At 35.4% G+C, this 27,422-nt stretch overlaps 1 protein-coding gene across 7 annotated transcripts in view; it reads right to left on the reverse strand.

The window, feature by feature from the left end:
- Nucleotides 1-5,569: 5,569 nt before the first annotated feature.
- The window catches only part of YES1 (YES proto-oncogene 1, Src family tyrosine kinase), a 60,507-nt gene continuing 38,654 nt past the window's right edge, over nucleotides 5,570-27,422 (reverse strand). For all 7 annotated transcript variants that reach the window (XM_037508764.2, XM_037508762.2, XM_054694159.1 and 4 more), the window contains 11 exons: nucleotides 26,907-27,182; nucleotides 24,107-24,206; nucleotides 21,731-21,829; nucleotides 19,820-19,923; nucleotides 19,561-19,710; nucleotides 18,120-18,275; nucleotides 17,777-17,956; nucleotides 11,489-11,565; nucleotides 10,259-10,412; nucleotides 9,743-9,874; nucleotides 5,570-8,509 (listed from right to left, as the gene is read on the reverse strand). In XM_037508764.2, coding sequence (XP_037364661.1) covers nucleotides 8,301-8,509; nucleotides 9,743-9,874; nucleotides 10,259-10,412; nucleotides 11,489-11,565; nucleotides 17,777-17,956; nucleotides 18,120-18,275; nucleotides 19,561-19,710; nucleotides 19,820-19,923; nucleotides 21,731-21,829; nucleotides 24,107-24,206; nucleotides 26,907-27,174 — 1,629 coding nt within the window. In that variant the 5' untranslated portion in view covers nucleotides 27,175-27,182 and the 3' untranslated portion in view covers nucleotides 5,570-8,300. The remainder of the gene's footprint in view (nucleotides 8,510-9,742; nucleotides 9,875-10,258; nucleotides 10,413-11,488; nucleotides 11,566-17,776; nucleotides 17,957-18,119; nucleotides 18,276-19,560; nucleotides 19,711-19,819; nucleotides 19,924-21,730; nucleotides 21,830-24,106; nucleotides 24,207-26,906; nucleotides 27,183-27,422) is intronic.

Raw genomic sequence — 27,422 nt, forward strand, 5'->3', positions numbered from 1 at the left:
CGGGAAGCGCCTGTCCTTCCTGCAGCTTTTGGGCCGCGGGTCGGCGCTGCGCAGACCAGGAATTGCTAAGGGTCGGGGTGCACCACAGCGAGGCGTCAGCCCCTTGCCGCCTGGGCACCTGGGCAGGACTCTGCTCCGCCTTGGCTGGAAATTCGACAACTGACCTTCCGGGAAGCCGAGTCTCAAAGGAGGAGACCGCATCTGATGGGGCTGTGATCGCCAGGAAGTAGATTCGAACCCAGGGCTTTGCTCTCGCCTGAGTCCGCAGGTAGATGAGGGTGTAGGGAGGGGAGCTGTGGGCTGGAAATCTTAAGTCCTCAGCTTCAGTTTGCCACCTGATAAACTGAGCAGTGGGTCAACTTGTCTTAAACCCTGCTAAAGCAGGGTGCTTTAAGTAATTATCACTCACCTGCCAACCCTGCTAAGTAGGTGGGTGAATTTCCTTTTATTGGTGAAGAAGTTGGAATCCAGAGAAACTAAATGAATGACTTACTCAAGTTCACACAGCTAAGTGGCAAACTATACTGTCTGCAAAACCAGAGCTCCTGTCCTCTGGATTGTACGGTTTATAGGATCCGTCTTAGAACCTCGAGAAAGTTATGGACACCCACCCCACCAAGTATCAGTGACCTCTGAGGAAATACTAAATGGTCTCTATACATGTAATTGGAGTTCCAGAAGTGAATGGAAAAACAAATTGAAAAGTAATGCTACCCAGATTTCCAACTTCAATGCAATTGTAAATCCACTGACTTATGAATCTTACAGAACCCTAAGTAGAAAAACCATTAAGAAAGCCATGCAAAAAGACACATTATAAATAAATTGCTAAAAACCAAGTAGTAGTAGTAGCAGCAGCAGCAGCAGCAGCAGCAGCAGCAGCAGCAGCAGCAGCGGCCATGGTGGTGGTAGTGGTAGTAGAAGAAGAAATATTTTCTCAACCTGAGAAAGGACAAAAAACTTAAAAACACCACCTGATTTCATGGTGAACAATTAATGCTTCCCTCCTTAGAACAAGGCAAGGATGTATGCTTTCACTACTCTTATATTCAACATAGTTCTGAAAGCCCTAGTTAGTATAATAAGGAAAAAAAAAAGATACAATGGAAAAGAAGTACACCTTTATTCTTGAGTGATGTGATTGATGGTCTTTGTAGAATTTGTAAAAAAAATACTACTAGAATTAATAATGAATTTACCAAGTTTGCATGATAAAAGGTAAATTTAAACTCAATCACACTTAGTAGTCGTGATACTGTGATTTATAAGAAATATATGTCATTCAATGGCCAAAATATGTATTTCTCAGACATATTTATCTAGTCACCATCCTCAATTCCTGACTCCAGGCTCTCAAAGCCTTGGAATTCCCTAAATATTCACAGTGATAAAGATATCTCTTGTTATGTTAGTGAGATGACTTTTGGAAGATCCCAAGGATGGGGGCTGGTTGGCAAGGAACCAACCCGGTGATTAGAGGGTTGGAACTTCCAGTCCCATCCTCAGATCTTCAGGAAGGGAAAGGGACTTGCGATTGAATACAATTACAAATAGCCAAGGAGCTAATCAGTCATGTCTATGTAATAAAACTTCCAAAAAATCCAAGAGGAGGGGGCTTCAGAGTTTCCAGGTTAGTACACACATGATGATTTGGGGAGAGTAGCTGGCCTGGAAGGGGCATGTATGTGTCCCACCCTTAACCCCATACCTTACTCTGTGTATCACCTCCATCTGGATATTCCTCAGTAATATCCTTTGTAATAAATTGGTAGAAAGTAAACTGTTTCCTGAATATTGTGAGCTGCTTTAGTAAATTAATCAAACTTGATGAGGGGTCCTGGGAAACTCATTTATAGCCTGGTTGGTCAGAAACACCAGCTTGTGGCTGGTGTCGGAAGAGGCTCTCCTGGGAGATGGAGCCTTTAACCTAAGTAATGATGCTGTCTCTGGGTAGATAGTATGAAAATTGGGTTGAATTTCTTAATACCCTGCTAGTGTCTGAATTGTTTATTGGTGTAAGTGCACACACACACACACAGACACACACGCACACTGGAAACTGGACCAGGACACCTAAATAGTGACAGAAAATTGGAAATTGGATTTAGAAAACAATACCTCTCAGAACTGCAAAAATAGATGAAATGCTTAAGAATAAATCTAACAAAAATATGCAAAACCTATATACCAAAAGTCATAAAAAGTTGCAGAGAAAAATTTAAGACCTAAGTATAGCAAAATTTTGTATACTTGGATTGGAAAATTCATTGTTATCAGTTCTTCCCAAATTGAATTATAGGTTTAATGCAATCTAATCAGAATTCCAGAGCTTTTTTTTTTTTTTTTAAGAAATTGACAAGTTGAGGGGCCTCCCCAGGGCGCAGCGGTTGAGCGCTGGGTTGCGAAGCTGCCCGCAGCCTCTGCAGGGCCGGTTCTATCCCAGGCTGCTCCCCGGCCCCCAGAGGGTCCCACATGGCGTGCAGACCTCTCCTGCCGCCCGCTGCTCCCCTCAGCAGTGTACTTCGGTCCTTCTGCCTGCTCTGCTCCCCGCTCTGGCTCTGGTGAATTCTCTCACCCTCCCGTGCTTCTGACTGTACCCAGTGCTTGTGTAAATAAATAAAAATAAATCTTTAAAAAAAAAAAAAAGAAATTGACAAGTTGATTTTAAAATTCATGGAAATTTAAATAACCTAGAATAGGCAAAATAAGCTTGAAAAAGAACAGCACTAAAGGGGGCCTCCCCTGGTGGTGCAGCGGTTGAGAGCTGGGCGCAGCGGTTGAGAGCTGGGCTGCCAAGCTGCCCACAGCCTCTGCAGTGCTAGTACGATCCCCAGTCACCAGGGAGGGTCCCACATGGCGCACAGACCCCTCCTGCGTGTCCGCTGCTCCCCTCAGCAGTGTATTTTGTCAGTCTGTTCTGCTCCCTGCTCTGGTGCTGGTGAATTTTCTCATCCTCCCATGCTTCTGACTGTACCCAGTGCTTATATAAATAAATAAATAAATCTAAAAAAACCCCCAAAGAACTTAAACTATCTGATTCTAAGACTTACTAATGGCACTGGAACAATTAGATATTGATATAAAAAAATAAACTGTAATTCTGAACCCTTATCTTACATCACACACAAAAATTATCTTGAAATGGAACATAGACCTAAATCTAACAGCTAAAAGATTCAACTTCTAGGGCTTCCCTGGTGGCACAAAGGGGTTGGGGGGCTAGCTGCAGCCTCTGCAGCATGAGTTTGATCCCCGGCCAACCAGGGAGCTATCCACATGATGCAAACCTCTCCTGTCTCACCCGCTGCTCCCCTCAGCATGTGTTTCAGTCAGTCTGCATGTTCTGGACCCCATTCTGTCTCCAGTGAATCCTTTCACCCCCCGCATCTCTGACCTATACCCCAGTTCTTATATGTATAAAAAAAAAAAAAAAGAACTTCTAGAGAAAGCATAGGATAAGCCAAACTTTTTTAGGGCATTAAAAGCATGAATGATGAAAGGAAAAATATAAATCTGACTTCAAGATGAAAAACATTCTCTCTTTAACAGACACCAATAAGGAAATGAAAAAGCAAGCTGCACATTGGAGAAAAATATTTGCAGAGCATCTAGAATCCTGAATGACCTACGGCTCAAAAATAAGATGCCTTAATCCAAAAAAAAAAAAAAAAAAAAAAAAAGGCAAAAAGTTTTGTTACTCCACTAAAGAAGAGATGTGAATTTGAACCAAAAAAAATTAAAAGGCTCTTAACATTATTACTGACTAGGGAAATAAATGCACATTAAACACTCAGTGAGATATTTCCAGCACCAGAATGACTACAATTAAAATGACTGCCAAGATCAAGTGATAATACTCCTTATTTTTCCAAGAGAATTTAAAGCCTATGTTCACACAAAAAACGTGTACTTGAATGTTCATAGCAGCTTTATCATTCCAAACTGGAAACAAACCAAATGTCCATTAGCAAGTGGACAAAACCAGTGAAATATTTGAGCCATTAAAAGATTAATCTCGGGCCTCCCCTGGTTGAGCGCTGGGCTGTGAAACTGCCTGCAGGCTGTAAAATCCCTGGCCTCAGGCGAGGGTCCCACATGGCACTCAGTCCTCTCCTGCCACGCCTGCTGCCCCCCTCAGCAGTGTATTTCATCAGTCTGTCTGCTCTGCTCCTTGCTCTGGCTCTGGTGAATTCTCTCACCCTCCCGCGCTTCTGACTGTACCCAGTGCTTGTATAAATAAATCTTAAAAAAAAAAAAGATTAATCTCAAAAGCATTGTGATAGGTGAGATAGGTGAAAGGTGCCAGACACAAGTGACTACAATTGTATGATTCCATTTATGAAATTCTAGAAATGTGTAACTTTAGTTTCAACAACACTCAGTGGTCGCCAGGGTCAGAAGTTAGGGGAGGGAATTGACTAAATGGGGGCATGAGGGAAATTTTTGGAGATGGTAAAGTTCTGTATCATGATTTTTTTCTTTTTCCTTCTCTTTTTAAAATTAATTTATTTATATATATTTTCATCATTGTTAATTTTTGTACAATATTTGCTTTCTCCTCTCAGGTGTATCCCCATAAAATTCCTACCACCAAGTCACCTGTGCACCATCACCATAGTCCCTTGTGCTCTTCCCTCTCGTTTTGATCTGTCTCCCACCCATGCAGAATGTCTGATGTACAGTTGCCTGTTAATTTTGGTTTATTTTTTTTTCCTGATCCCTTATTTCTCCTGTGAAACCATTTGATATTTTCCTTTTTCCTTATTTCACTGAGCATAATTCCTTCTAGCTCCATCCATGTTGCTGCAAATGGCATGAGTTTATCTTTTTGATTGCTGAGTAATATTCCATTGTGGTGTTTAAACATGAAAAAAAGAGGAACTGGAGGATGTGGAGGGAAGGAACTGATACTGGGGAAAGACGCTTCTGTGGCACACACTCTGTTCTCTCTCTCTGTATGTTGGTTTCTTTTGTAACAAAGTGGGGACCTGGTCTCTGGCAGCACTGGGGTGGCATCTGTAGACCACTATAATCACACTAAGGATGAGTTGTCATGTACTCTTCCAACTCCACAGATAATACAGGAAATAAATCAATGCAGCGGGAATGGATTAACTAATGAATGGTGCCAGGAAAAGTAACTATATGTAAAAAAATCATGCTAGACTCCAGTTACATTTTATAACCAAATAACTTTTAAATGAATTAAAGAGCACTGTAAAAAAGAAAAGCATAAACTCTAACAGATGAGATGAATATTTAATCTGGGAATGCAAAGGACTTTCAAAGCATAAAATAAGGAAATTTAACAACATACAAATGTACAACTTAAATGTCAAAAAATTACAGGCAAAATTAAAAAGGCAAAGAGCAAACTAGGAAAATATTCTTAAATTAAGAACTATACCTATACTGTATAAAAATATTTAATAAATGTCTACTAAATGATGTGTTTGTTGATTAGAAGTTATTTTTCTGAAATCATTAGGGAAAAACAAAGCTAATCTTTTTTTAGTAATATAATAAAAGGTAATTAATACTATTACCTTATCAAAAATAATATATGCTTCTGATTGGCAATTCATAATTTAGTATAATTTTATTTTCATTATAGCTAAAACACAAGTGTAAAACACACAGAAATAATGCTCATATTTTTCATTTTTAGAAAATTAAATCCCTGTGGTCAAAGTGGTTATTTTATTTTATATCCTTTACACAGATTCTCTGAATAGCTTCACTAAAATCACTTAGATTTCTCTGTACAAAACATTAACTGTAGTTGCTAGTATAATTAAAGCCCTATAAAAATAATGTCACTTACCTGACAGAAAAATTAACCACACAGAACAAGTTCAATAAGGTTTTAAATTTAATAAAGAATTGATTTAACTATGCTCAAGTTGTAACTACTTTCCCCTCTGATGTAAGAATTTAGAATACACATTGCTATAAGTTTTAAAAAACTGACAAGAATGTACGAATAGTAGCTGAAAAGAAATGAATGTGGTGCAGTCAATGAGAATTTTTATTTCAATTATCCACAAAAACAACATAATACACTTATAAAAAATATTACCTTTTAGGTTACCATTTTCATTTAAAAAAGTGTTTGTGCTAGAAGGCTGCTTACGTCAACTTCCTTTTTTGATAAGGGTTTACGTTCCACATTAAGATAGTGAAGATGAAAAACTGTTGAAAAAAGTCTTCAAATGTACAAAGTTGTTTATTTTTCTTGGCAATTTAAAAATACATAACCATTTAAAACTGAATACACATTAAGTTAGTGTTTTCTTCCCCCACTATACAGCTGCTATTATGAGGAATTGCTCCATTCAATTAAACCTATTGAATACCATCAACTTTTCCTGGCTTATTTTTCTTAACAAAATTAATACATAAACATATAATTTGTTTAAAATGATTAGAAAAATTATAATATCATAGTTCACATAAAGCCCTTTAAAAATCTGATGTCTGATGTCACAGGCTATAGACATTAAAGATAAATGATGATGGCAGTCTTCTTAGGAAAATCCTCTTGGAAGAGGAATTCAATACTAAGCTGGTTATGTAAACATAAGAAACCACCAGTTTTTAGTACCAGACTGTTGTCAACTTGCATGAAATTCATTTGTCACATTAAGAAATTTGTTTCAACATGGCACAGAACCTTAAACTTATTGATCAAATCAGGTAAGTGATGGTGGTTGAAAATTACATTCCTAAAACATGGAGAATTGGTACTCTTACATTATTTAAAGTGGGACTATAAAAGATAGTTTTTACTTTAAAATACAAATACCAGATTTATATTTGTCAGATTTAATTTCTTTGCTAGAAACAAAGTTCTAATGCTGCTATCTAAATTCTTATTTTGTAATTTTTGAGTACTCATAAAAATCTGTCTTTGTATATTTCACTTCTGCACTTTAAATGGGCAAAATCTGTAACCCTTTACATCACTGTTATTATTCTGAATAAATTTTTCTTCTTAATTAAATCCTAAAAGGGAAAAATGATGACCATTAAGTACAATATTTTAAAAAGTGAATAAGGATTCCAATACAGATTTGAAAACCAAAGTCCTAGAAATGTTTTGCACAAAAGCTGTGTAAAATCTAGTGTGCAAAATCACTAGAATTAGTGAGAAGCCTTAACAGCTATTTTGAGGCTATTACACTCATTTAGTGTTTCATGTTAAGAGAGATTAGTTTTATAGTCATACCTTATAACTCTTAAAATCTCAGAAAATAGGTAAGGGAGGAGCTTTGAGTGCCAGCAAAGCCATTTTTGTCATTCCTAACATCATTAAACTCACCTTCCATTCCTCTATCTGTAAAACTTTCACATTTTCCCCTCACATTTCTTTAAATACATTTTCATTGCATTCAAGTCCCTGATCTAGTGATATTTTATACTTGTGGCACCCATCACCATAACTATGTATAGCAATATCTCACAGTACCAGTCTATTTTTTCAAAAGGACTGCTTATATGATGGGACTTATTTTTTTTAATGCTACCTAAAGATTAAAAGATTTTCCTTTGTATTGGAGAGTACAATTTTAATATATTGCCTTAAAAACCACCTCATGAAGGGTTGATTCAAGGTTTGGTTACCTTCATCATTCTACACTGAGCTATTCAGAAAATGATTAAAGTGAAAAACTTCCTCTACTTTCCAGTTCCATGAATATGAGTATTAGCATAGTGCATTATACTTTCAGATTTACACTGCTGTAGTCTAACAATCAAGTTTTAGATGCTATTTATCTTCCTTTTTGCTTCTAAAAACCTGGCCCATTGCCATGCAAAAGGAGGCATATATTAAAAAAAACTTTTGAGAACAAAGTAAGAAATTTTTAAAAACTGGAATGGAATTGTTTGGTCCCATAAAATTCCTTAATTTTGGATTTTATTATGGTATAACTTTTTACTTCCAGTTTTTGTCTATAATGGTAATTTACTCTTAATAATTCTGAGTGTGGGGAATAAAAGAAGTGATTTATAAATTTTAATCTTTTGTTCTTCATTGTCATGCTATCACACTGTTATCCATATCTTAGTTACATTTTCTTTGGACTTTAAAGTAAGTTGGAAAATTCATCATTGGTACATTAGAGTTTAACACTTAGGGGGGAAAGTGGTTTTGTGCAACCATATTTGAAATTCCAGTTTACCATTAAAAACATGCAGAGTGAAGATTTTCTTCTTTTGATTCCTGTATGTAACTGAGGAAGTCTATATAAGTACTTTATATTTTGGCAGATTTGTGCATATAAAATTGGCTATTTGAGTTATAAATTTTCTCCTGGCTGGTACTGTGGCTCTGTAGCAGTGAAGTAGTCTTCCAAGAAGGACTGAATATATTCAAATGTTGGTCTTTCATCAGGGTCCTTCTTCCAACATAGATTCATCAATTCATGCAGGGATTCTGGACAGCCCTGAGGGCAAGGCATCCTATATCCTCGTTCCACCTGTTCCAGCACTTCACGGTTTACCATACCTAACAGACAAGATTCAAACATTAAAAAAAAAAAAAAAAAAAAAAAGATGCCAAGCACCACTTACAAACCAGAACAAATCCTAACTGATTTGAGGTTTACTAAGTTTATTTAAAATGACTTTCATCTAGGAAATGAAGTAAATTTAAAATGTCAAAGTATTTAATGAAGAGCTTAGAAAATGCCAACATATTGTATGGAACATGTCTAATTTTTTCATTCCACCTAAAACCTTGTTTTCAACACTAATGTATTCAAAAGCCAACTGCCTTTGATTAATGAGAATTTGGGGTCTTAGTTTCTGATGTTAACAGTTAATAATAACAAAACTTGAGCTAATGAGGAACAGGGGCAAGGTGGTATCTGTAAGAACTTTGTAATAGGAATTAAGAAAAAAGGATTCTGGTCCTGATTTGGGGAAATAAAATATAATAACTATTTAACAGTCTATCAAGTCACTTCCCTGAAACAGTTTCCTTATCTAATACCATCTGTTTGAATTTCAAGTTATTATACAGTTCTTTTCTTTTACTCCTATGTTAACCTCCCACCCCCACCAGTAGCTTATCCTCTGTTATCACAGAGTAGCACACACCCATAATTACTTAGGGGTAGGTGTAGAGGTGGGGGTGTGTGAGATAGATGACCCAAGATTTTAAGAATAGTTTAGTATCTGCGAGAATAGAATAAAAGGCCCTTTGGAAAATGCTCTAAGGGAGAAAGCCATGGTGAATGTGGGCACACCTTCTGTGCTTGCCCTGCCTTAGGTACTGTTACTCTTACAGGCTGCCATCCATCCAATATCAAAAGGGAGGAAGGGGAGTAAAGTGGGAAGAACAGAGAAAGAAAGAGAATAAAGAAAGGCTATTCCACCCCCTTATATTTGTGTTCCTAATAAACTCCAGTAAAAGTCACTGGTGGGACTGGGCCTCCCTGCTGGCGCAGGTGATTAAGCACAGTGCTGTGAAGCTGTCCACAGCCTCTGCAGCACGATTTGATCCTGGCCGGCCAGGGATACCCACATGGCGCAGCAGGCCTCTCCTGTCTCGCCCGCTGCTCCCCTCAGCATGTATTTCAGTCAGTCTGCCTGTTCTGTTCCCTGCTCTGTCTCTGATGAATCCTCTTACCCTCCTGCACATCTGGCTTGTACCCCAGTTCTTGTATGCATGAATAAATAAATCTTAAAAAAAAAAGTCACTGGTGAGATCGCCATTGCTAGTGAAATGCTAGCTTACCTGGATATGGCACTCTGCCCTTTGTTACCAGTTCTGTCTGCAGAATTCCAAATGACCATACATCAGACTTGATTGTAAATCGACCATATAGAGCAGCCTCAGGAGCTGTCCATTTGATTGGAAATTTTGCTCCTACAACAGTATTGACAATTTTGCTTAAATTGCTTTTTAAAATCTATTTGTATAATTAAGCAGTACTAATCTTTTGTCAGTATCTCCAGATAAAAACTGGATGATTTCACTCACATATGGAATATAAAGAAAAAAAAAAAGAATCAGACAAAACTAAACCAAACAAACCATAAAAATCTGATTATAGAAGTAAAGCTACTAGAGAAGGGCAGACGGGGTAGGGGACAGAGGGCCCCCTGGACTACAATAGAGATTATTGGTGCTTTGGTAGTAGGTGTGGTAATACACATCTGAAGAGACGTGAACCTATACCCCTAAATCATGTATGGTACTGTAAACCAACAGTACCGCAATGAAAAATACATAACTAATAAAAAGTTTTACCTTGTCTTGCTGTATATTCATTGTCTTCAATTAACCTTGCTAAACCAAAATCTGCTATTTTGCACACGAGATTATCTCCTACAAGAATATTAGCAGCCCGAAGATCTCGGTGTATATAGTTCATTCTTTCAATATATGCCATACCATCAGCAATCTTGAAAAAAAGAGAGACATATGTTATAAAAGGAAGCAAAGAGAAGACAATTTTGATTAATGTTCAGTCAGATCACTGAAAAGTCATATATCTTAAAAGGAGATGATGTAACAGGGCATAGTGTAGCAGATAATGGGAAAAATAGAAAACATTTTAATAGATGGAGGGAAGAAGAAAGAAAAAGTATCTTTCAGTTTGTTGAAACAACATATGTGTGTGTGTGTGTGTATCTTATGTATATTATATATAAATATAAATATATATATATGTAACCTACAATGCCCAAAACATGTATCTGATCCTTTACAAAAATAGGTAGCTGACCCTTACCACAGTGTCTAACAGACTCAGGAGTGTCCAACAAACTCAGGAGCATGGGCTAAACTTGGCAAATGCCAAAGTCTCACATATTCAGTTTCTTGGTATAAAGTTCTAAACTGCCAGATTCTGTGGATATCTGAATGTTTATTCAGAGTCTTAGAACCAATAGGTTAACCAAAGCTAATAAAAGGCTCTTTGAGTACCAAACATACCTAACAGAAACGTTTAATAGTTTTTACACTTAACAAAAATTCACAAGAATTAAAAAATCCCTTACTTAAACTGTTTATTGCCATCTGAATCTTGTTTTGATCTATATTAAAAAATTCATTCAGCATATACTTTAGAATTCTAAAATTTTCATTGGAATAGTAATCAATATCTTTCAGTTTGTTGAAATATAAATACATAAATTTACATTTGTGGATGTACATGTTTCTGAAAGATCATACAATACAGAAGACCAATGTGCTGAAAGTTATCTAGATGTTTCTAATACTATTAAGTTACATGAATTTTAGATACCACTGATCTTCAAATACTATATTATGTATATGAGAAGCAGATCAGACTGTATTATCTCTAATGTTCCCACTAACTCTAAAATCCCAGAAATGGGTGGTTGGTTAGCTCAGTTTTTTAGAGTGTGGTGCTAATAAAATCCCAGAAACAACAGCACTCTACTGAAGATTATTTTACATCTTTTAATGTATGTTTTTCAATTCAAATTGATACATGTATAGATACACAAGTACCTGAGCAGCCATATCAACCAGTTGTGGGAGCTTCAAATACTTTCCATCTCCTTCCTTCAGGAAATCTAATAAACTCCCTATAAGAGACAGAAAGGCATTCATGGAAAATAAGGAAAATCTTAAATTAGGATTCAAACACACATTCCCCCACTTTCAAACAAATCACTACATCATAATACAAAATTGCAACTTTTCATTCTTCAATATTTTTTGCAACATTGGAATTTCTGAATAATTATTTTTAAGATTCTAGAAGAACTTTCTAAACTGGAATTTTAAAAACTTCTAAAAACATAAAAAAGGAGGAAATGAGAAGATTTCACCAGATAATAAGCATTCTTCACTCACTTTGATAGAGATCAGCAGTCCCAATTTTGATACAGTAGCACTATTAGAGTCTTGTGTGAAAAAGTAAAGAGACTGTTCCAGATTAAAGGAGACTAAAAGAAATCTATGACCATGGAGTGGTTACTGGATTGGGGAATAACTGCAATAATTAAGGACATCACTGGGATGCTTGGAGAAATCTGAGTATGGACTAATATTAGATAAGAAAATTGCAGACATTATATTTCCTGATCATTGTACTAAACTTATGTAAGCATAGTCTCCTCATCTTCAAGAAAAACACAAGCTTTATGGTACATGGAACAATGTATTCTCAAATGGTTCAGGAAAATATCCTCATCTTATATATTCATAGACACACACATATATATAGTTAACAATTGGCATATGTGGCTAAAATAAACATGGGAATTCTTTGTACTGTTTTTGCAACTATTCCTTGGTTGAAAAGTATTTAAAAATTTAAAAAGCCCTTTCTAAGTTCACAGAATTATGCAGTGAGAGTTGTGACCTAGTCTTTTCATTTATAGAGATTCAAAGTCAGAGAATATATTTCTTCTGGTCTATCACAGGGGAACATGTTATTGTGTTTGTCCATTTTTCTGCCCATTTGAATATTTGCTAAGAGTCTACTGTGACGAACTGTAAAAGGTGTAGAAAATACAAAGACAAATAACTGATGGCTTCTGTCCTTGAAAAGATCTTGAGCTAATATGAAAGCATAGTATTGAGAAATTATAGAATATATGCAAACAAATATTGTACAATAGGTGCAATTAAATAATTATTGTAAAAGACAACAGATATAGTTAATTCTATAGGTAAGTCAGAAAGGTTTCACAGAAGAGATCCACCTTAAAGGAAGAGTGGGAAAAGACTAGGAATTCCAGAGAGAACAAAGGTAGTAGTATATGAAATAGAGTATTAAGTTCAGGAAATGGAAATAGTCCTTCCTACGCAAGAACACAGGGCCCAAAGATAAAACTAAGGAGAAAGAGGCTGCAGAAAGGAAGAGTTAGGACACATAAGGCAATGCCTAAGTGGTCCTTATCATTTGTATATGAAGTTTTATGCTAAGAAGCAATATGATGAGTTTTCTACTGAAAATTCCAAAAGTAAAATAAAAAATGAAATTGGGCCAAAACTGCATAAAAGGATAAGTTCAAATGCTCCCACAATAGTGTAAGAAAGAGAGGTTATTAGGTTAAAATCTAACAATACTGGGGGAAAGGCAAAAAGGAGGTAATTTCCAGAGAGATATATAATAAATGGGATCACCAGCACTCAAAGGACTTTTATTACATAAGGAAGTATGGGGAAGTGAAGACTGATGGGTCCTATCCTGAGTTTGCATTTCTAACAAGTTTCCAGCTGATGCTAATACTACTGCCATCCAATCCACTACATATAAGGAGACAAAGTACAAGGATATTCACTGCAGCCTTATTTATAACAGTGACAAACTAAAAGGAAACTATGTACATTGGGGAAGGGATAAGAAAATTATGGTATACTCTATAGTCATACAGAATCTTAACAGTTACAAGTTTAGGAATTAGCTCTTTCCTTAGCTACATAAATGAATCTCAAGAACATAATATTAAAACAAACAAACAAAAAAACCCCATGCAACCAGATTAAAAAATGGACAGAGAATCTAAACAGGCATTTTACCAAAGAAGATAAAAAGATGGCCAAAGGACACATAAAAAGATGTTCTACATCCATATCATCAGAGAAATGCAAATCAAAACCACAATGAAATTTCACTTCACACCAGTACAAATGGCTATTATCAAAAAGTCAAGAATTAAGTGGGTTCATTACATTCTCACCATTGGTAAGAATGTAAACCTGTACAGCCACTATGGAAAACAGCATGGGGAATACTCAAAAAATTAAAAATAGAATTACCACATGATCCAATAATCTTACTTATGGGTATTTATCTGAAGAATACAAAAATACTAATTTGAATACACACACACACACACACACACACGGCTACATTCAATCTAGTGCTATCCACTATAGCCAAGGGATGGATACAGTCCAAGTGCTGACAACAGATGAATGGATAAAATGTGATATATATACATAATGGAATACTACTCAGCCAGAAGAAGATGAATTTTTGCCACTTGTGACAACATGGATGAAGTTTGAGTGGATTATACCAAGTGAAATAAGTCAGAAGGGGAAAAATACTGTATGATTTTATTCATTTGTGGAATATAAAGGGAAAAAAAGCAAGTGAACAACTAAAACTAAAACAAACCCTTAGTCTCTGGCAACAGAATGGTGGTTACCAGAGGGGAAGAAGAGAGGAGGGAATGGGTAGAGTGGACTCACTGGTTGATGAATGGTGACTGGACATTTTGTGGTAGGTGCGGTGAGATATATGCAATTGCTGAAGTGAGAAAGTATATTCCTGAAACCTATATTGTGCTGTAAACTAATCTTACCACAATTAAATAAATGATCTGAAGTAAATATGGCAAAATGTAAACATTATATTTTGATACAATCTGATAGTAGGGTCATGAGTATTAGAATGTTATGTTAGTTATGTTAGAATGTTATGTTAGAATGTTATGTTAGTCTGTATATTTGAAATATTCCACCAATTAAAAAAATACTCTAAAAACTATTGATACTAAATCCAAATAACTTTTTAAAATGTGTAGATGACTGATTAGGAAGTGGAGGGAGGAATTATTGCCTATTCTTCTAAAAACCTTGACTGTGAAAGGAAGCAAAAAGTAAGGTACAGGTGTAAAGCAGATGTTGGGGCCAAAGGAGGATTTTCTTTTTATACGTAAGGAAGGAACAAAAATGCAGGTAAAAGAACTGGTCCTTAAACAGAGGAAGGGACATTTCTTTTTCTTAGCTTGCAGGACAGAATGAATATCTCATATATAACGCCCTACATGGCAAAGCAGAGTGTATAGAAAGAAGCAGAAGAAATGGTTCTTTGTTTTGGGATGAAGAATCAGCTTATATATGGTGCCATAATCAAAACACTAAGAACATAATTCAGTGCAACAGGTAATTGCTAAAGTAGTACAAAAGTTGCAGAGCAGAGAAATGCAGGATTGGAATTTTGGTCAATCTGATAAATCCTTTTCTCTGATTTTTAAATCACAACAAATCCCACCCTCCCTTATATGCTTCTTATATTCATATATGGCCCAACATTTTGATCCTTTCAGTCTAAGTCCTTAAATTTTTTTGATTTATATGTTAATTTGAGAATCTGATGAAAACTATAGAGTCTCTTTCCAGAAAAAATTATGTTAAGTATGCAAAAACTGACACATAACTTCAGAGGAAGTTCATGAACTCTCTGAGGCTCATTTATAATTCTGACAGAGTAGGTAATCAATAAAGAGTGAAATCAATTCAAAGCAATCCTGAAGCTGGTCTCATATACCTTGCTAGCCTAGCCTTATTTCCAGCTAGTTACCTTCCGAACTTTCCATTATCCATGTTTGTGTTCCCTGTTTTCTCATATCCTCTTATCTCTGCAAAAATACCCAAACTCTTCCCTTTATCCAGTATGTGAATACACTTTTATAATCTTAAAAGAGAGTTCAAAACTTGTCTTTTCAATTAATTTTTCTCAATTTATTCCTTAATCTCCTTTATACTTCGTGAATGTGTCAAACACCTGGAAATTCATTTTGCTTTGGTTTATAGCTTGTTTGTTCATAATGAGCTATTTACTTTAAAAGTAACTAATCAGAAGGTAGGTCATTTCTTCCCAAATTTAATGTAAATTATTTGGGAGGCTTTATTTCTTCTTTAACACATTATATAATTAGTAGAATGTCTTGTAGTTACTATAAGCATTTAATACATTTTGGTTATTATCTTAGAGTATTCTGATTATAAAGATTTGAGGATATAATGAGACTGGGATTTTTTTAACGGAAGGCTCCTAACACTTAAGTATCATCTGAATGAGGTATAGCTAATGGGCTGGTCAGAGACAGAGAAAAATTCCAAAAATATGAAAAACAAAAAAACAAAAAAACAACAAAACCATGCAAACAAGAGATTCATCTGGCCAGGAAAGTGGATTTATATAGAAGCACAAGAGGAAATGAATTTGGATGTATTAGAAAGGGTCAATTGCTAGGTATCTGAATACTAAGAAGGGGAATTACAGAATTTTAAAACTAGAAGGCACATCTATGATCTTGTATTAAACATCTTCCATCTAGAAGTAATCCTAATCCTCATCTGACCACACAGACTTCTACCATGTATTCCCACTTAAATAATTCTTGGAATCAATGAACAAGCTAAATGGATCATTACTTTACTTTCATTATATACTTATTTCCTCATATCTTGATTTAAACTTTCTCCTTTTTTCTCTTCCCTTTATTGTTCTGCACTCTGAAATGGGATATAGGTAGTTGTTTGCAGTAGGTGCTGTGTGCTTTTGGGTTTTAGGTATATTCTGACTGTCAATTGATAGGCTATGTTACTTATTAACTTTCGGTTTTTCTGTTCCTTCTGGGGGTAAAATTTTTCTATAGCCAATGTGTGCTGTGTAATTGGCCGTGTCACCACTAGGTGGAACTATATCTTTGGTCAAGATGGATGCCTGGACAGAGACATAAATCTTCCCTTTTAACCATGGATGCATGAACTACAAAGAGTAAAAGCAATTAGGGTGTTAGTATTAAAACAAATATCATATATTTGCGCCACCTCCCTGGTGGTGCAAGGGGTTAAGTGTCAGCATTATGAAGCTATCCACAACTACTGTAGCACAAGTTTGATCATCCCTGGCCAGGGAGGTGACCCACATGGCGCAGCAGACCTCTCCTGTCTCACCTGCTGCTCCCCTCTGCAGTGTATTTCAGTCATCCTGCCTGTTCTACTCCCCACTCGGTCTCTGGTGAATCCTCTCACCCCCTGCACCTCTGGCCTGTACCCCAGTTCTTGAATGCATAAATAAATAAATCTTAAAAAAAAAAGTAAAAGCGATTATAAAAATTAGGAGGATAAAAATATGGGCTTGTCAGTGTATTTGGTGACTTACTGGTTCCTCCCCTAAGGTATCATTTGCAAAGGGAAAAGAGGGCAGTGTAACAACCATCCTTCCTTTTTATCCTGGTCCAAACTAACCCTGTTACTAAAGATCCCACCTTCAGGTCTGGGGTTTGGGAGAAAGAAAAATTCCAGACATCAGTGGGGAAAATACGAAGTTTTTAGAGGTCCCTGAGTATGTTTATATTGAAATGAGTTAAAAATTACTTTCTTTAACTTTATCAGATATTTGTTTTAATACTAAAGATATAAATATCTTTCTCATTGAATTGTTTTAAATATCTGTATAAATATTTTTTTCTTTTTAACTTTCTGAGCTCGTCAACTTCCTTTAGTCAAAGAGAATAAGAGACTATTTACTTTCAAAATAAATTCACCTTGCCTAATTTTCTTTTCTTTTTTTTTTAATATTTATTTATTTATGCATGCAAGAACTGGGATACAGGCCAGAGCTGTGGGTAGTGAGAGGATTTGCCAGAGGCAGAGTGGGGAACAGAACAGGCAGACTGACTGAAATACAGTGCTGAGGGGAGTAGGGGGCGAGACAGGAGAGGTCTGCTGCGCCATGTAGGTATCTCCCTGGCCGGCTGGGAATGGAATGTGTGCTGCAGAGGCTGCAGATAACTTCAACAGTGCTGTGCTTTAACCCCATCCCTTGCCTAATTTTCCTTTAAGTTTTATACTATCCTTTGGAATAAGAGCTAATCATGAACTATTCCATTAAACAATTGTTGTATTTTCTCTTTTCAAATGTCTACATAAATATCTTATATTAGAAAACACTACACAACAAAAAATCTATACGCATAAACATAGAAATGAGGTAGTTTTTTGAAAATTATCAATGTGAATCCCTTAAGAATAACTAATACATACCTTTTGACATAAATTCAGTGACAATGTAAATTGGCTCTTCAGAAACAACAGCATATAGTGGAACAAGTTTATCATGTCTTAGTTTTTTCATTATCTGAGCCTCTTGAAGAAAAGCCTCTGGCATCATTGTACCTGGTTTTAGTGTTTTGATGGCTACTTTTGTAGTTCCATTCCATGTTCCTAGAGAAATAGCACATTTTACTATTTTAATTTATATTTAGAGGTTTTTACACCAAACTCCACTGAGATGTTACCTTAAATATTTCAACATATTTTATCATACACTGTATGATTTTAAACTATGGCTAAATAATGACATAAAACAAAAGTTTAGATTTCTTACCCATCCATACTTCACCAAAACATCCTTGTCCTAGTTTAACCTCTAGTCGCAAAGATTCTCGAGGGATTTCCCAAGCATCTTTTGCTAAACCTTGTGTCTGGGGTTTCACAGTTGGACACACAGTTGTTAACTTATGGCATAAACCATCAGCATGTTCTAGACAAATAAATAAACTACACTGTAAAATGAATCATTTACAAAAATTATGGTATATATAGTGTACCAATGTCTTAAAATAAAACATAATGTTCTATCCTAAAAGTTTTACCCTAAAAGTACAAACAAAAAGGCAGTTGTATAACAAGAAGCAAAACATACAAGTGAAACATTATGCTAAATACATTTTAAAAGTTACTATTTATTGAATATTATGTACTAGCTACTATGCTAACTCAACCCTTCACAAATCTCTCATAAGTAAGTCTTGGAAAACTTGAAACTACTTTTTTAAGCTCAGACAGTAAGTAATGGAGATGGGATTCAAACCCTAGGTGTGGCTGTCTCCGAAGTTCTGCTTTTATCAACATGCTTTTTTTTTTTACCCTAAGAAAATACTACCATAAATTGTCATTTCTAATAAACTCTAATACAAAAGGCATATCCAAAATTAAGGAAAAACATCTTCATTCAGGGGGTTGATTTTTAAATAAGGGAGACAGAAAAGGGATTATCACATTCATAATGGCCTGACTTGTGAATCCTGCTTAAATAATCTTTCTTATTGCCAATAAGACAATGCTCCCTCCCATTTTCCACAAGTGACCACAAAAAGCCACATTCTAACAAGTACAATTACAAATAATGCTACTGTTTGGTTACACATCTGATCAATGTCAAGACTGATGGTTGACTTAATAAACACATTTTGTAGATGGCTGCCACTGAAGAAAAAATTGTGTATTGAGACATAAGACTCAAATAGTGAATACTTTTCAATGGTCCTAGAAAAAGTGAGGAATAGAAATAGTTGTAACAGGCTAATTTTCCAAGCAAAGAAAAATGCATCTATAAATCAAATTTCATTGGATTTATACCTCAGGAAGTCTTAGGTGTTATAGCCCATGAAGAGAAAGGCAACCCAAAAGGACATCTGATATACCTTTGTAAGTGTTTAGTTTTAGTTCTTTAGTAAGTGAACCAAAATATTTATTTTTATATTTTTAAAATTTATTTTCACAATCTATCTTGTTATTTAGTAATTATAAATTGAATTCCACTGTAAACACTACACCACTTTGATGTAAGGACTCCTAAAACTATACCCTATTCAAGACCTCAATTCAGGTAACAAGTATTACCTATTCCTCATTCTAAAACTAGAATACAACAGACATTTGTTGAGCACATACTGTGCATAAAGTAGCATGATAAACCTAAAGAGATATAAAAACATAGATTCTATCCCCATAAAATAGTTTTTACTTTTGAAATATTCACATACCTGTATAGTGTTTTACCAATTTCTGCAGAGTTTCAAATTGTGCTCTGGTTGTAATATAGTATCCACCATTGTCAAGTTTCCTAATTTTATAGTGTTTCACATTGTCGCCCCTTATCTCATCCCAGTCACGAATAGAGAGGGAATAAGCACCTGGAGGGGAGGGTGGGAAAGGGGGACAAATGAGTACTTTTACTAGATCTGTCCCAAAATACTGCTGGAGGAAATTACTGTTCTTATATTTACATAACAAAACTCATACCTTTAGTAGTTTCACTCTCTCTTACTAAGAAAATACCTCGTTGATTCCCAGGATTCAGAAGTAATCTTTCAGCATCTTTTCTCCCCATTTTGCCGAAATACCACCTAGGGAAAAAAATGAAATTTTTTACTTATTAAATAGGAGCATTACAATATTATTGTCAGAATAAACTGTCACAGTATTTCCATGTATTAACTACTCAACATGTCTCTCTCTCTTTTTTTTTTTTTTTAAAGATTCACCCATTCATGCATACAAGAGCTGGGCTACAGGCCAGCAATGCAGGGGGTGAGAGGATTCACTAGAGACAGAGTGGGGAACAGAACAGACACTCTGACTAAAACACATTGCTGAGGGAGCAGCGGGCAAAGCAGGAAAGATCCGCTTCACCAGGTGGGCTGCTCCCTGGCCGCCTGTTCCCTGGCCGGCCGGGTATCAAACTCATGCAGCTGACTCTGAGGATTGCTTCATACTGCGGTGCTCAACCCCTTGCACAACCAGGGAGGCCCTCAACATGTCTCTTATTAAACTACATCTGGTAATCACAGGAACAGTATATTGGAGAAGGAAAGGCAATAGACAGAGCCTTTCTATCAGTAACAGGTGGAACTATACAATTATAGTCGGAAGAACCTAGTTGTTCTGTGGCAACAGTATGATCATCTGTATTCCCTAAGATTTAAGTAAACCATGTTCAAACTACTGGGAACTCTAAATTACAGTGGGTTTAATTTAATACAGTTTCATGAATAAAAAACAATCCTGTGGGCCTCCCTGGTGGCGCAAGGGGTTGGGCACCTCACTATGGGGCAATCCCCAGCTTCTGCAGCATGAGTTCGATCCCTGCTATCCAGGGAGAAACCCACATGGGTGCAGCAGACCTCTCCTGCCTCACCCGCCACTCGCCTCAGCAGTGTATTTCAGTCAGTCTGCCTGTTCTGCTCCCCACTCTATCTCTGGTGAATCCTCTCACCCTTTGCATTTCTGGCCTGTACCCCAGTTCTTGCATGCATAAATAAATAAATCTTAAAAAAAATCCTGCTGTGGAGATTACAAATTAGTGTGGAAGACAAAAGAACAAAACAGAAAATAATGAATGCCAAAGCAGAACAGTTAATGGAGACTAATTACTTATCATTAAAAAAAGCAAACAGGCATCAACAGAGCACACCAACCATATGCAAGGCACTATGCTAAGTATTATGATAGGAAAATGAAAAATCATTTAGAAATATTTATGGATCCCAGTTAAATTTGCTTTGAACTAGGAGTAATATGTCACACAAAGTTAAAAATGAACTTAAATTTTTTAAAGTTGCAACAACAATACATAGAACTCCCATATACCATCCATCCAGGTCTTCTAATTGTTAACATTTTACTTTGTCCTATTTTCTCTTTCCCTCCATGTGAGTGTGTGGGTGCACTTTCTCTTGAAGTGATTGAGAGCAACATGCAAAGATGCTGAATCATTACCCCAAAATACTTCAGTGTGTACTTCCTAAAAGACAATGATACTTTCCTACATAACTACAGAGCAAGTACCTAAGACAGGATATTAACACAGATATAATGCTATTAATTAAGGGTAAATTTTTAAAGTGAAAGAGACTGCAGAATATAAAAAGGTTATTAGAAGCTTTTAAAATAAAGGAGATTAAAAACAAGGAAAAAATAAATAAAGGAGAATAAGCATTAAACAATATTATTAATAAAGATTCACTTATGATCCTATTATATGCAAATACTAAGGCATTAATTATTAATTTTCAAGTAATATCTATTAATATGATACATTAGCTATATTAAGATTGGTAAGTAAATGTGTGTGTATAAAGTTGTGGCTATGTAGAATGCATTAAAACATTTTAAAAATCAAAATAATTAATAAAATATGAAGTTGTGCCATACTCTTCTGCCTGAATGGAATCTGCAGGGGCTACATAATTGCTAGGGATATAGCCATTCTTTCCTGTAGCAATTGATCTTGCTTCCCACCAGTCTCCTTCCCTGAAACACAAAACAACAATTACCACAAGGTAGACTATTGCTCAAGATATGATCTATTGCAGTATTATTCCTGAAGCAGACAAAAGATATTACTTCCATTTCTTTCTTTATGCAGTCACTTGATAAAGAATTAAACTCAATAGTATTTAAAAATAAGTTACATGAATTAGGGAATACAGCTTAGACAAAGCACAATTGCAGATTTCTGCTCCAAATCAAAAAATCAATTACACTTTTTTAAATTTAACTCTTTCCACCTAAGACAATAAACTATATTAAATAAAACATCTGAACTATATTAAATAAATCATACACAGTGTTATAAACCACTGTTACCTCACTGAAAATGATTAAAACATTTTTTTAAGGAATCATCTATGTTGTAGTTCATTCTTTAGTGCCAAACGCTTTTCTCTGTTAGTAGTATATAAAATTAAATGTTCCTCTTTAGTCATTTTAGAAAATATTCAGGAACTAGAACTCCTATAGCATTTGTAGCCAATATATTAGCAACTGGCAATAACAATAAAATAAGACTAAAATTAATTTAGAACATGAGGACTCTTAGTATGTAACACATAGCATTGACTTTTCAAAAATTAACAAGAAAGTGTGAAAGAAGTGAGTGTTATCAGTCTTTCTAATAAGGAAGATATATATGGGTTCTACTACTAAAGATTTAATGTATATTTTCCTTTACCAAAGGTAAGTATTGAAAGTTGTTTGCCTAAATTAAAATTTTATAAACACTTGAAGTGAATACGCTTTCTAGAAAATGAAATGGAAAAATCCTTTAGTAATTCAAATATTCACGAACTCATATACTTGGTTGTCTGCAGTTTCCTAGTATGTTAAGTATTTTCAGATATACATTGCATTTTAAAAACATTGCATGACAGCATGTGCTGGAAACAAAGGTAAAAAGATAGTCCTAAACCTCTAGAAACTCAGTCTAAAGCAGGAATTCTCAACCTTGGCACTATGCAGACTTTGGGCTAGATAATTCTTTGTTAGTATGTGGTGGGTAGGGGAGAGGGATGTCCTGTGCATTATAGGATATTCAGCAATATTCCTGATTTCTCTACCTACTGGAGGAAAGTCTCAGTACTCTGAGTGTAATAGCCAAAAATGTCTCCAGACATTGCCAAATGTCCTGTGGGCAATTCTTCCTCAGGCTGAGAAATACTGGTCTAAAAGAATGATAAGTAGGTGATAAATTGTAATTCAAAACTATGAGAGCAGCTATGACTGAGGTTTGCACAGGTCCTACATGTAAGAGAGACTCCTAATCCAGCAGGAGAGACGAAGTAGGCTAGGTGGGAAAAGAAGAATGTCAAGAAAGGCTTCTCTGAGAAAAGACATAGGAAATATACTTTGAAGGATGAGTAGAGTTAACCAGATAAAGGGGGAAAATGGAGAAACAAGAGATTACAATTCAGAAAGAAGAAATAGTCTGTGTGAACGCTTGGAGTAGGTGAGAAACCCTAGAGTATTCAGAAAAGTGCAAGTAATTCAATATGGCTGTGTAGTGGATTAAGTGAAAGGGGAAGAAACTCAATGAACAATGCTTATTATTGTCTTTCTTTTATCTTGAAGGCAAACGGTAGCTACTGAGGGGTTTTAAAGGAGAAAGATATGAACATATTTCATGGGACAGTAATTGGTAACAAATGGGTACAAGGATGGAAGGAAACAAAGAAAGAGATCATAAATGTATATTTTGAGGAGTTATAAAATGGTGTTATGCATGCTAAGGAATTTATGGTATCTGTTTTCCATAATAAACACAATTTTCTATGGTGGGCAACTAAAGGAAAAAAAATCTAAGAGTTGCATAAGGAAAAAGCAACTTAATTTCGTCAGTTTGGGACCAAAGGGGTTCCTCACCTAGTCTTTTTCCTTTTATTTAGTGTTTTTTTTTTCTTAAGAGAAAAAGATCTTTAAATCAACTGGTACTAAGATGAATAGGAACTTAGCACTCTCTTATAAATTTTTTTTTAAGTAATGTACTTACTTGCATATATTCCCTCAATCATCATTCTTAAATCTCTACTGTTTATGGTAGAACCACAGCAGCACAATCTGTAGAATAACTTCTGGCTACAGCAGCAGTATTATGCCATGTGTCTAAAGAAACCAAATGCATGTCCAACTAAGTGGGCAGTGACCCATGTTCCACCAATCTTATCTCCAATTCACCAACTAGCTCAGTGGTTTCAATGTAAAGACAAGGTTTTTATTAATATTTCTGCTTCACAAAACATCCACAACACTTACGTATTGTTAATTATTTGAAATCTTTCACCCTTCTTAAATGAAAGGTCTTCTGTAGTTCTAGCTTCATAATCATATAAGGCCACAAATATAGTAACACCACCTATTGGAGGAAAAAAGTCTAAGGTAAATTCCATAGAATAATTAACAAAAGAAAACTTACACTGCTAGCAAAGCTTAAGCATACTTTCTTCCTAGTCTCCAGAATCTGTTTTTAAAAGTTAGAGACTTGAGCAGCTAGATTTTTCAAATTAGTAACATGTTCTCTTAAGACTTTTCACGAAACTGCTGTACTCTATTATATTCTGAAATGCTATAGAGTAAGATAAACAACTTATATTTTGACTCATTATAGCAACATCTCTGGCTTGAAACCAGTAAAGTTCAAATCAACTCTTTGCCAGAAAAAGTGCTAATGAGTACCATAAACTATTGGTACTGACTGTCTTAATTTCTTAATGGATCGACATTTTCACCCTTAAGACTACTTACTAACAGAAATAACTATGGTTTTAAAAAGATGGTTATACTTAACACTTATAGATAAAAAGCCAGCATATTTTTCTTAGAAATTAAATGGTATGACTGATATGAATTTTAAGTTCCAAAAATAACTGTCACATATGGTATTATGTGTAGATGCTTAAGATTTTAGAACATTAAACAGTCAAACTATTATCTGTAAACTAAAAAAAGAATAGAACAGATTATCTCATTTATTTGGTTTCTCTCTTGACACCCAATCATTTATTAATTGCCTATCTGACATCTCTACTTGAATGTCCAATAAGAACTTATTAGGTATAAAACAAAGGTGTTGATTTTCCTCCCCTAACCTGTATTAATAAAATTTTCCCTATTAAGCAAGTGGTACTACTAACCAATCAGATATTCAGGTCAAACCCATTACAGGCATGGTTAGTTCCATCTCTGAAATACCTTATCTACTTTCTTTTCCATTTTCATGGCTGCCACCTTGATCCCAAAACTTGTTTTTTTTTCTTACTGGGACTGCTGAGACTATTGAGAGTAGGGATGTCTTAACCAGCTTCTATACATCTTTCCCTATACATCTTTCACTCTCCACACAGCTGCAGAATGAGTGTTTTGAAAATGGAAATTCAGTTATATAAATCCTTTAGTTAAATTTCTTTAGTGACTTCATTTTGCTTTGAATAAAATCTAAACTTCTTACTAGTCTACAAAATCCTGAGTAACCCTGACTCTCCAACCCTATACCATATAATTATACCCTCTGTCCATATTGAATTGGTGCTCAAACAGCTAAGTCCATCTGTACCTTTTAAACTTGGCATTTGTTGTTCTTTTTTCCGGGATATCTCTTTTCTCAGCTCTGTGCACATTCTCAATAGTCAACCTCAGGATTGATTTCTCCTTAAGTTTGTTTTCCTTGATAATCTAATGGGCCTTTTCTATTGATTAGTCCCTTCATAGCATCTAATAACTTTTAGTTATCCTGTTTAGTTGTTTATTCACTATTGCCCAATTCTCATTGTAAGGTAAATTCCATTAGGGCAGAAACTTGTCTTGCTTAAAACTCACTATACCTGGCACAAAGACACTCCATATTTGTCAATAAATGAATATTCATGAACAGACTATTTCACATAAGCAAACTGCTTTAGGTAACTAAAGTATGTGTTTAAGTATCCCATTTATTTTAATCATTTTTGGATTACTGTCTTTCCTAAATATAGACTCCTGAAAATAATTTAAACTTTTGCTGATGAGTGAGATATACTATAATGGCCATCTATTACTGACGTATTCAAGAGTTAGTGACTGAAACTGGGAATGTCCACAACTTTGAAGCCTGTAACTTTCCAAATGAATAGTGTATGGCATTCTTTTAGCCACTTTGATTGGGAAGATTCTGAACAGACTGAAGGGACAAATTTAGAGTCCATGCTTTTGGAAGAGATTCCTTTTTGACCTTCACATCAACGTGTCAATTTGAGGCTGACAACTATTTTGCCAATCTTTAGGAGAAAGTGGACATTCCAGGAGCTAGAGGAGAGAGATCAAAGAAACTCTGAGGTCTTGCTGACTTGAGGAATCCTAGATCTCATTCTATGTTTTTAAGTCAGTGATGTTTTGCTACTCAAGGAAAAAACATTCTGTTGTGTGTGACCTTTCACAAAAGAATTCTCCCTCTTTTAAAGTCCCCAATTTTTAAGAGCATTTCTGGTTGCACGGCAGTTTGTCAGTTGTCACTTCCTGCTGTTCTTTGAAAGGATATCAAAATGTAATAAATGGAGTTCTGGAATAGGAGATTAAATCTGGACTCCTCTGCTTATTACCTGTGATTGTGCACAAAAATCATTTAAACTCATTTCTGAGTCTCAGCACTTTTTTAAATCAGAAAATACATAATTTATTTTATCATTAGCATTCTCATTTAATTAACATTTATTATGCAACTATGATAATACTTTAGTAGTGGACAGTACTTTATAATTCTAAGAAGTTGTTTACATTCTTGAGGGAGGGGAGTATGGTTGTAAATCTGTTATCCCCAGTGCCTGTCATGTAGTTGGCTCTCAATAATTATTTGAAAATTAATTAATGAAATAACTAATGGTGTTAAACCAGAACACAGCCTTACCAGATCAGCGAATTTCCAAGAACAATAGCCGTGCATACAGAGAGACTTTAATTTTCACATAAAATTCTTTTAAAAGTCCCCCCGTAATTTCTTTTCTTATAGCAGGCAAATCTTATGTATGTAACGCCTAAGGTCACAGTGTCAAACCAACAACAGAATTGTCTGTTTAAATCTCACCTGTTAAACCAGCAGGATATGAAGTTGGCACCACTGAGAAGGAGGAAGATGCTCCTCCAAAAGGTGTCACCACAGAGGATCCTCCAAATGGTGTCATGGAAATATTGTTAAAATTAACAGATGTTCCCTTAGTTGAAGATGACGGTGCCACTGCAGTGTGTTCTGCTCCATAATGGCTGACACTTGTACTGAGTGTCTGTTCTGGAGTGTTTTCAGTTCTGTATTTAATGGTTGGACTTTTATTCTCTTTACTTTTAATGCAGCCCATTATCAAATCTATAAAGATAAGACAAATATTTTGAGAAGCAGTTAACACAAAGGATATACTTCCAAAAGCTGCAATTCAAAAGCTGACTTTAAACGAGGCATTTTTCTCCTGCAAAAAAGTAACAAAACAAAAAGTAGAGAGCTAAAATGAAGTCTCTTCCCCCTATTTATATTTATTACCAATCTACTAAAGCATTATTCCGATCATGTCGTCCTATAGCTGAACCACCTTTAAAGGCCAATGACATC

Source organism: Talpa occidentalis, unplaced genomic scaffold (assembly GCF_014898055.3).
Source record: "Talpa occidentalis isolate TD23 unplaced genomic scaffold, MPIMG_talOcc4v2.1 talOcc4.13, whole genome shotgun sequence".
Taxonomy (NCBI): domain Eukaryota; kingdom Metazoa; phylum Chordata; class Mammalia; order Eulipotyphla; family Talpidae; genus Talpa; species Talpa occidentalis.